General features: G+C 31.9%; 1 protein-coding gene across 1 annotated transcript; it reads left to right on the top strand.

Annotated features, from left to right (window-relative positions):
• Positions 1-3,896: 3,896 nt before the first annotated feature.
• LOC127082476 (serine carboxypeptidase-like 42) lies at positions 3,897-9,469 on the top strand. Its single transcript, XM_051022712.1, has 10 exons — positions 3,897-4,149; positions 4,225-4,332; positions 4,523-4,615; positions 4,707-4,799; positions 4,901-4,986; positions 5,082-5,348; positions 5,440-5,573; positions 7,701-7,793; positions 9,080-9,197; positions 9,302-9,469. Exons 1-10 carry the CDS (start codon positions 3,897-3,899, stop codon positions 9,467-9,469), a joined length of 1,413 nt encoding a protein of 470 aa, XP_050878669.1.
• Positions 9,470-11,871: the final 2,402 nt, after the last annotated feature.

Raw genomic sequence — 11,871 nt, 5'->3', positions numbered from 1 at the left:
CGAAGCACTAGATGAATTGGCGCTCGTGATACCACTTGTTAGACGATAATACCGATCTAGAAGGGGGTTGAATAGATCCGTTTTTGAAATTTAGCGCTTTTTAAAAATGTTTTCAATGGTTGCAGAAGCACCCTAGATTATAGTTGTCTAAACAAGCCGTTAATGGAAAGATCAAATATGCGTGAAATCGAATGGAATAACTACGATAGAGATAATCAACCACTATCTAAATCAATAGATTAACCACTACAATCCTTGATATCGTTACCTCTAATAATGCTTTGACACAATAAGAGAGCAAGTAAAATATTACTAGATTTGTGTGAGATTAATTTTATTGAACACTTGGTGAGCACTCCAGACCAAGTGTCAATTTCACTCAATTGAATATGCAGAATTTTACTCAGTTGCAATCAAAGTGATTGCATCAATTTATCGAATAGTGACTATGCACAACAATCAAGAGATATTGATTTTACTATTAAATTCACATAAAATGTAATTAATGCAGAATTTAAAGAGTTAAGAGATAGAGAGATCAAGACCGGATTTGTTGAGGCAGTTCCCCTATCATCCTCGCTTAGGGTACGTCTACCCTCAATTCTAAATCTAGAATTGAGATGTTTTTATTAAGACGTTGCAAAGTCAATACAAGAGAACAAATGATCACCACTAACAAACTCCTAGTATTGTTGCAGATCCTATTCGTTTATCTCCCCTTGATTCGAGTTGAACCAAGTCCTTTAAGCGCTTCGAACAAACCTCCGGTTACAGCTACCTTATTGCAAGAACGCCACGTTCTCCAAAACTTCAGCTCGGCTGATTTCGAATGCAAGTTGCTTGAACCCTAAGCTTTCTTCACAATCCTTCGGTTACCGTTACTTGTTTGACCGAACCCACCGTTCTTCAAACTTTTCACTCGGCTGAGTATGCGAAGCAAAGGTTAGTGCAAAAACCCCCAATTCTTGGAGGATAAAATCCCAATGGTTTTATTCAAGAAAAACCCACACAAAGTCTCAACCCAAACAAAGATAACACACTCTTATTTGGACGTTATCACAACAACAATGCACAATGCTCAACAAAGATTGTTATGTGTGATTATTGATAAGTGCAATGAAGAATGAAGATGATGAGCACTGGTGTATATCTTTCACCTTTCTTGTTAAATGTTGAAGAAGAGACTCTAGAATATTTATATGATGCATGGACCAAATAACAGACATAGCAGAATTATTTTGCAAAATTACACAGCAGAAAATTAAGTCTAAGCAGCGGCCACTCGACCTGTTCATACAGGTCACTCGTCCTGTATGGACCCGAGGCAAAATTATTCAAGTAACACAGGCGATGAGTCGACTCAAATAGGGGATGAGTTGACTCAAACAGAGTTTTTCCAAGGTTGAGTCGACTTATGACTCGACCTGTTCATACCTGTGGCTAAATGGTTCAAATGAAAATAGGCATTGAGTCGATGCAACATGTGGATGAGTCGACTCATTCAATTTTCCCAGGATTGAGTCGACCTGTAAATCGACCTGTTCAGACCCGAGAGTTTTGCTCCGAGTCATGAGTCGACTCAGAGGTCTTAAACTCCCTAAAATGAGTTTTGAGATGTATTTTGACCAATTTAAACCAATCTCTTATGAACCTAGGATATTAACGATTATCAAGTACATGATTCACATCTATGATATGCTCCTATATGCTTGGACACGTTGAACTTATATTTTGAACATGTTAGAGGATGAATGCATTATATGATATGATGATATTGTCCAAAGTACACGTTATGGGCGATTAGAAAGGTTTGACATCATTAAAATAAGGACTATGCATATTTGTCCTCACACTTACCGCCCTTAAGAGGCCATCTAAATGTTGTATTTCCATTGGAAAATCCTTTCCGCCCTAAAAAGGCAATATAAATATTGGATTTCCATTGGGAAATTCTTGCCACTCTCAAGAGGTAATCGAAATGTTGGACTTACATTGAAAATTCTTATCGCCCTTAGGGGAAAATATAAACCTTAGACTTCCACGAAAGGGTCCTTGTAAAACAAAAATCAATCACTCAACTTAAAGTCTCGCCATAAGGACTTAAATTAAAGTCTTGCTTGAGGGACTTAATTTAAAGTCTCAGTAAAGGGACTCAACTTAAAGTCTTGCAACTTAAAGTCTCGTCAAGGGGACTCAACTTAAAGTCTCGCACGAGGGATTCAACTTAAATTTTGACCCGAGGAACTCACTTAAAATATCTTCTGTGGGACTCAACTTAAAGTCTCGCTAGAGAGACTCAACTTAAAATCTTGCCTGAGGTACTCAACTTAAAGTCTTGCTAAAGGGACTCAACTTACAGTCTCCCTTGAAAGACTCAACTCAGAACTTCGTAGAGGGGTATACTAAATCCTTGCCCTTTACAAGGACTCGTGTTTGAGAGACTGTGTACTGGTATCTTTGCAAAGACTATGCAGGAGGGGGCATAATATTCACCAAGAGCAAGTGGTTAATGTCCATCGCCCAAAGTTGGGCTTTAGTCGCCTTTTTCTTTCAATGTTCGCCCATTCATCGTAACGAGCATACGTCATTTAAACGGCCGACCTTTGACTAGGTTACTCACCTACTTAAGAGAATGTGAGGAGCGATGTGTCCATACTCGGTAATGGCTTGAGAGACAGTCAAAGATAAGAGATACGTTCCCCAGAAGAACAAGAGAATAACCACCCATTTCCCACATTCCTGAGAGATAAGATTGGTGTTAATTGGAGCCTAAGATCCAGGTCCAAATGACTCCTATAAATACCTCAGTCCTAAAGTTGAGATGAGACATTCAATTTTCATCCAAAAATACTAGTATACAAATTTTTTCACTATCATACGTGAGTTCACTCTAACAACATAACAAACCCTAAAAACCTTTGACAACCCTAAAACATAAGAGATTGTTACCTGTTGTATTTTTAACAAGTAAATAATCAAATATAAGTATATAACTACATAATAATAATAATAATAATAATAATAATAATAATAATAATAATTAATAAAATATTTCAACAACAACCACCATTTTCAGAAATATATCTTTGGAAATATGAACTAAATACCATATATGTATATATCTTTTTAAAGAGCAGTGCTAAATATTAAGGAAGAAAGGCGAAAATTCCATATTTTTTATTTTAAAAATAACCTAAATTTGTACTCTTTTTTCTTTAAAAATAGAAAACTTAAAGCGTTAAATTTGTATGGAATGAAAATTATGTGGAAGTGGTTGCTTAAATCAGTGGACATTTGCTCTTAATAACAGAAAACTTAAACCGTAAAGTCTGTATGAAATGGAAATCATGGTAAAGTAGTTGTTTAAATCAATGAACTAAAATCATTATTGTGTTTTGTTAGCCAACTTTCATAACAATGTGCATTTTTCCTTTTAAAAATATGACAGCGATATATTTAATAAGGTCAACTGATGTTGCTGTTTTGTAATTATCAAACATTAAAATACTCTATGATCTTATTTATAAAATAAATTAAATTTTTAAAATTTATTAAATAACTAATGTATGTGGTCTATTATTTATAAAATAAATTTAAGTTTTTATATTCAATGATTAATTAATATATTTAATTTTTATTTATAAAATAAATTTAAAACTTTAAGATTTATTGAATAATCAATGTATTTGATCTGTTATGCAGTTTTGATACATTTGAGAATATTGAGAATCTTTCAAATATCAAGAAAGGAAAAAAATAATTTATTAGTTTTTAAAAACTAAAATGGATCTTTACTTTAACATTTACTATTTTTAACCAAGTGGTATTCATATAAATGACTTCTCAATGAATGGGTTAGAGGGTGTGTTTCTTGTGGGTGATTTGGAGTTATAAGAATGGAAAAGTGTTGGTTAGTTGGTTTGTTGATTGTTTTGGGTTATGTGTGCTTGTTGGGTACTACTTTTAGGGTAGAAGGACACCCCATTGAAGATTTGGTTGAGAGGTTACCAGGGCAACCCAAGGTTAAATTCAAGCAATATGCTGGCTATGTTGATATTGATGTAAAGCATGGGAGGAGTCTCTTCTACTATTTTGTTGAGGCTGATCATCACCCTCGCAAAAAGCCTCTCACCCTTTGGCTTAATGGAGGTAAAATTAATTCTTATCATATATTAAATATCATCTCTTTTAATCTTTATGATTGGTTGGTGACTTAATTTTTAGGTCCGGGATGTTCTTCTGTCGGAGGAGGCGCCTTTAGTGAATTAGGTCCGTTTTATCCCACCGGTAATGGACGGGGTTTAAGAAAGAATTCAAAATCTTGGAATAAAGGTGTTTATACGAGTGTATTTTTCTTTTGAAAGTTTAATATCTGATATTACGACAAATTAATTTAAAGAGATCAAATTCTAGAACAATATCCTAACATATTTATATCTGATATTACGACAAATTAATTTAAAGAGATCAAATTCTAGAACAATATCCTAACGCAAATATGTTATGTGTACTATTTTTATAGCGTCGAATCTTCTGTTTGTGGAATCTCCGGCGGGAGTTGGTTGGTCATACTCAAATACAACTTCCGATTATAAAAAGGATGATACTTCCACTGGTATTATATAGTTATTATCAATGCAAAAGAAAATTTTATTTTTGACATGTTATATTAAGCATCATTATGATTCTTTAATTTGTTTCCACAGCTAATGATATGCTTTTGTTCATGTTAAAATGGTACGAGAAATTTCCTTCATACAAATCAAAAGAGTTATTTCTTACAGGAGAAAGCTATGCAGGTTCAACAATAACAACAATTGTTTTCTATTGCTTTTCTGTCTCATAAATAATTAATTTTTATTTCTTACTGATTAACATTTATAATGTTACAATTATTCAGGACATTACATACCTCAGTTAGCTAATGTTCTTATTGATTATAATAACCATTCAACCAGTTTCAAATTCAATATAAAAGGAGTTGCTGTAAGATCTCACCAACATGTGACATATTTAATTAATTTAATATACTCATTATTTTATATTTTTATTACTTTTTTTCTCTTTGCTTTATTTATTAGATTGGAAATCCTCTTCTAAATTTCAATCGTGATACACAAGCAACATATGAATATTTATCGTCGCATGGAATGATTTCTGATGAAATTCATCTTACTCTTAAGAATGATTGCGATTTTAATGCAACTTATGACAACTTATCTAAATCATGTAAAGATGCCATGATTGATGTACAAGGAATTGTGAGTGACTATGTAGACAACTACGATGTGATTCTTGATGTTTGTTATCCATCCATAGCTCAACAAGAATTAAGATTGAAAAAAATGGTACTTTTTCCTTTTTGTTTTGGTCATTATGATATTTTTATTTTCAAGTATTAATTTATGAATTAACTCATTATTTTATTTCATTATTCAGGCTACTAAAACAAGTTTAAAGATAGATGTTTGTATGGATTATGAAGTTGATTTTTACCTCAATCTTCCTGATGTTCAAAAGATTCTTCATGCTAATCGCACCAATCTATCATATCCATGGTCTCAATGTAGTGAGTAAGTATAAAATATATTTTCTTTTATATAATTAAAAAATTATGTGTGCAACGATAAAAATTAATTTTTTAAATTTTATGAAACTCATTACCATAGAGTTTTAACGTTGATGAAATACTTGTTGGATGCAAGTATGAGTTGTTAAAGTTCCACTTCGTTTATGAATGAGGGCAATGTTAGATTTATAAGAGAGATGACTTATTTATCTAACACATTAAAATTTTGGATTGAAATGTGACGTCTCCATCTCTTGTGGTCCTAGAGCATTAGTCTAATTGGTGCTCCTGACTCTCTCAAACTCCCTAACAGTGGTATCAAAGTCGATAGTTTAATTAAGGGACCGCCTCCTTGTATCGAAAGTCTTTCTGACAATGTGATAGTCATACGACGTATTCCGTTGTAGTGCCCGCAATGACGGTACAAGTGTATGTGGATGAAAGAGCTTTTGCTTGAGGAGGAATATAGTGGATGGACTCACACTTACGGGGGAGATTGTTGTGTATAAGTGCGAGTTGGAAGTCCTACATTACTTAGAAAAGTGGAGGTTGAACATTTTATAAGTGAGATATTTCATACACCTATCACCTTAAGGTTTTGGGTGAATATGTGGTGTCTCACTTACTTTTGTGTGACTCTTGACCCAATGTGGATGCTTCTCATGATGACCTAACTGTGGATGTGAAAACGACTTTCCTTCATGGTGATTTGGAGTAAGAGATCTACATGAAACATCCTGATGATTTTCATATCATTGCATCTTTGTTAGAAAATTTTCTAACGATGAATTCATTATCCTATTGTTATATGTTGATGATATGCTTATTGTATGGAAAAGTATTTCTAACATTAATATGTTAAAGAAGAAATTTGGAGAGTTATTTTCCATGAAAGCCATGAGAGCAACTAAACAAAGTTTTGACATTAGAATCATGTGTGACAGAAGAAAAGAGAAGAAATTTTGGATGTCACAAGAACATTATATCGAAAGAGTGTTGTAAAGATTCAAAATGGAAAGTTCTAAGGCGGTAAGCATTCATCTTGCTACTCATTTCAAGTTTAGTTTTAATCAAAGTCTTTCAAGTGAAGATGAAATGTTTGATATGAAACATGTTCCTTATGTGTCTGTTGTGGGTAGTTTGGTGTATGCAATGGTGTGCACAAGACCAGATATATCACATGTTGTTGGTATAGTCAATGATTTTTTGTCAAATCCAGGTAGAGAGCATTCAAATGATGTAAAATGGATTTTAAGGTATCTTCGTAGTACTACTGCGAGACTTTATTTTGGAGGAGATAAGCCTACTCTATTGGGGTACTCTGACTTTACATGGATGGAGACATTGATTTCAGAAAGTCAATTTTGGGCTACATGATTAAATTTGCAGGGGGAGTCGTGGCCTGACAGTCCAGATTGCAAAAGTGTGTAGCATTGTCTACTAATAGGTCGAGTTCATTGTCATTACCGAAGCATGCAAACACTTACTGTGGTTGAAGAAATTTTTAAGGACCTTGGTTTTGTTCAAGACAAATATGTGTTATTTGTTGATAAACAAAGCGTTATTCATCTTGGTAAGAATCATTTCCATAGGATGTTCAAACACATTGATGTGAGATATCATTGGCTACGTGATGTTTTGGATGCTAAATTGTTGGAGTTGCCTAAAATTCATACAAAAGATAATGGTTCTGATATGATGATTAAAGCATTACCAATAGGAAAATTTGAAACTTTATCGCCGGTTTGACGATTTCCTCCACATAGTTGTGAATGAGAGATTGTTAGGTTTCAAGTGTGAAAGTGTTAAAATCTCAAATCGACTAAGAATGTTGAAAATGTTTGGTTTATAAGAGAGGTGACCCATATAGTAATTGTCTTAAGATTTTGGGTAAATAAGTGTCGTCAATATCTCTTAAATCTCCGACGTTTGTCTCATTGACACTTCCAAACTCCGTTCATCGGACTCCCAACAATACCAAATTAACTATTATTAAAAAAACTCAAATCGATATTAATTTATATATAATCTCCTAAAAATCTTAAGATGACTCAAAGTATAATCATAATAAACATATTTTTTTCATTACCAATAAAATGCCTCTTCTTCACTCTTTTTGTTTTTGTTGCAGTGTTTTAGATTATAATGCTTTGGATCATGATATAAATATCCTTCCGATTCTGAAAAGGATTGTACAAAACCATATTCCACTATGGGTTTATAGGTAATTTATTTTATAGTAGAAACTTATTTCAGTCTAAAAGAATGTTAATCAATTTAGTCCATACATGAAGCATCATTAGAGAACAGATAATTGAGCCTCTAACAATAATTTTATAAAAAAAAGACAATTTAATTTTGCAATATAAATAGTCTTTAACTAACTTCTTCAATTAATTATTTACCTTTGTTATAATTGTCAAGTATATTGTTGATATTTAATTGAATACTATTTTTTTAAGAATATTCATAACATTTTCGAAAAATCATAAAAAAATCAAGGATAAACAATTAAAAAAAATCCACAATAATATTTTCAACGTTAGAAATCTAAAACGATCGTACAACACTAAACAGTTCTTAAAAATTCATAACACATCCCAAAAATGATTCCAAGTGTATACCCAAAATAAATACCTGTTATTTATTCATAGTTGCAGTGATAAGAAATATAATAAGATTATCTAAAGACATGACACTGTTATTTGACTAACCCAATCAACTATTAATATTTTTTTATGATCATATTTTTCTAAAAGCAAATATGATACAACCTCTATTACTTTACTAAAGTATTTAATATATAAATTAATTAAATATATTAGTTATTCAATCAACTTAAAAATGAATCATCCCTTAAAAATAGTTATCTTTTATCTTATAGAGTAATATATAATAGAAATAAGAAATTAAAGACTTAAAATAGTACAAATATAGGTCGTGACATAAGACAAAAGTATCATCTAAAACTTAAAATAAATCATAATAATATGACCAAAAATTTATATTGAAGAAGGATTTTGAAGAGTTGATATAATTTTTTTTAATATATTTATATTATCTTAATATTTTAAAAACTAAAACTATTATGGAAATCTTCCATTTTCCTTCCTTTGAAACTCCCAAACAATATATTTGTTTCTTTGTTTCAAAATAAATGTTATATTTAATATTTTCTTATAAATTAAAATGATATAATAAATAAAAGAAAAAGAATGACAATTTTACAAAATTATTTTTATTAACTATTGATATATTATAATAATTATTAGTGCAATGTGGAAAAAAAAATTAAAAGTAATTGTTAAAAGTTTAAAAAACTTTTCTTATGTTTTGTGTAAGACCGAGTAATCTTGATTTTTGATCTAGTAGAAACTAAAAGTAATTTTTATTTTTATTTTAAATTTTTAAATTTGATCTCCCAATTTCTTATAATGTAAAATATTCTTCAATCGTTTATTGTGTAAATTTTGGCAGTAAACTGATTATTTATGTAAATTATCATGACAGTGGAGATCAAGATTCAATTGTGCCATTATTAGGTACTCGTACATTCATTCGTGAGCTAGCTAATGATCTAAAATTAAAGATTACAGACTCATATAGAGTTTGGTTCCACAAAGGCCAAGTAAATACATATTTTTTGTTAATAAAATAATTATTTTATGCATATTAAAAAATGATTTGAGTATGGTTTTGCAATTTTATTTACTCAAATAAATGTATTTGTAGGTTGGAGGTTGGGTAACTGAGTATGGAAACTTATTGACTTTTGCAACTGTAAGAGGAGCTGGTCACATGGTGCCATATACACAACCTTCAAGAGCATTGCATCTATTTAGTTCATTTGTGAGTGGCAAGAGATTGTCAAACACTACTCAACCTTCAATTATTGATTAAATTTCAATATAAGTAAATGGTATGGCGGGTAGATTTAGGATCTCTATTTTTTTTACAAAAATGAAAGACTTTATTATAAGAGATATAAATAAAACAGAATAAGTGGTATTTTAAAATTTTATTGTAGTCTCTCTCTCTTAAAATGGATGTTATTTTAGAAATGGAGAGATATATATAGGGAATGCATACTTTTTTTTTCTTTCTTCTTTATGTAAACAAATGTATGAGCCTATAATCAATAACAAAAATTCAATTTTGTTCATATTAAGGTATCATGATCACTCCCATGGAGAGTAGATTTGATCTTTCATTCATTTCCAAGTTTCACATTGAAACTTATTTCTTCTTCCATTTTGTGAATTCTACCGCAACATCATTCATATTTCATTTTTCATCTTCTATCAACAATGACAACATAAGTAGCTCAAATTCAAGCTATTCAATCTCTATTTGATTTTGTTCCATTATAAAATCAAAATTGATTGGTGAATCGGTGGTTGCGATGAACAACGGTAGTTTGGAACTTTCGGTGCGATGAAAAAGGGGTTGACCTGCAAAATTAACACTCTAATGCGATGAAACATCAGATCGGAACTTCTAAAAAATAATTGTATCTGAAGAAATGACTGAAGAGTTTCGTCAAAGATCTGGATTATCTCAGGGGTGTTACTACTCAAGGTGAAGCTTTCCAGAAACGCTTGAAGTGCCTCATCGACACTCGCCTACTGATTGATCCCCGTACCAGGGAAGAAAGGAAGATTATTTTTGCTAAGTCTCTAATGCTCTTGGCTTCTTCGCCTTCAACTTGCTTACTTATGATGTGTTTATTTTGATAATGATTGCACGCAGATTAAATGAATGATGATGAAGTGCTCCGTCTCCTAAGCAGGGAATGTGGTTGGTGAAAACTGAAGCGAGCCCTTCAACTACTTCAAGGCGGGTTGTTTTTTCTCCACCCCCGAAGTCTTTTGGGAAGGTTGTTGCTTTGAACCCCAACCGTTGTTGAATAAGAAATTCAAACTAAAGATATATATATATATATATATATATATATATATATATATATATATATATATATATATATATATATATATATTAGACAAATATATATTCACTTCGGTTGAAAAGAAAATTAAGGTGAAAAGTGACATATTTTTATATTAAATATAAAATATTCAAGAAGACACCACTTTTAATGAGATAAAAACATAAACTGAAGCTGTTGAGATTAGAATCATGTACAATGAATAAGTTTACCCCTCGGTTATCAAAATAACCGATGGAATATTATTGTATATTTTTTATATAAAAAATTAGGGCACGTCCAGGAATTATACCTCGATTTTTTGATACTTAAGGTGAAATCGTTGTCATCAAATGTATTATTTGTAGTAGTGACGAGGTCTTCCCTCAAATTTTATTGAACGTTTCTCGAGCCGTTTCTGGCCCAAGATCGGTTTCCTTTCCCCTGCTGATGGTAGTCCGTCATTACATATATATAGTCGAAGAATTGGAGAAAAATAAGTGAAAGTTGAGCTAAAATGAAGAAGAATGAGGAAAAAATAGATAAGTGTGAAAATTATGGACTTTGTGAAAATTGAAGTGAAAAGGGAGCAAAAGTGTGCAGCCACTGGAATAATCACGCGCAGCATCGCGCACACGATAGGGTCATTAAAGTTGCATCATGCGCGATACAAGGTATCTTGCGCGCGATATGTACTTTTTCTAGACTTTTCTGTCGCGTTCTGGTCCATTATGATGCCTTTAAAAGGGAATTTTCTGCACTTTCACAAGGGTTACGATTTTGGGAGATTGAAACACGAATTTAAGAGCACAAGTGAAGATTTTTAGATCATTTGAAGCCATTGGAGGCCATCACTTCAAGGGAATTATTATATTATTTTCATCTATCAATTGTGGTATTTTTAATTGCATTATGAGTAGCTAAACTCTTCTAGGCTAGATTGTGTTATGATGACCATTGTATGAACCTATTGTTTGTACCCTGAACTCGTTGTTACCTTACATAATCACAAATAAATAACACGGTGGATTGGTTACTATTTATTATTACATATGAGATGGTTGATTATACATAAATAATGTCACAAACGAATTTAAAAACATAACACGGTGGACTGGCTACTGTTTATTCTTCTTGTTTTGTTTCTCGTTAGATCAGCCACTTTTGGAAGCATGGACGTTCATGCTTCTAAGCTGGTCGGTTAGGGACGCAATATTTATTTCCATTGCCTTGCCTAGGGGTGCACATGGTTGGTTTGGGTTGAATTTAGCCAAAACTGTGACCCAACTCATACATGGTACACCGGTTTGGGTGAGGTAAAATAACCACCTACAACATCATTGGGTCAGGTTGGGTAAAACCACAAATTTGTGGGTTG

This window comes from Lathyrus oleraceus, chromosome 5 (genome assembly GCF_024323335.1).
Source record: "Lathyrus oleraceus cultivar Zhongwan6 chromosome 5, CAAS_Psat_ZW6_1.0, whole genome shotgun sequence".
Lineage (NCBI taxonomy): Eukaryota > Viridiplantae > Streptophyta > Magnoliopsida > Fabales > Fabaceae > Lathyrus > Lathyrus oleraceus.
This window is presented reverse-complemented; position numbering and strand designations above follow the sequence as displayed.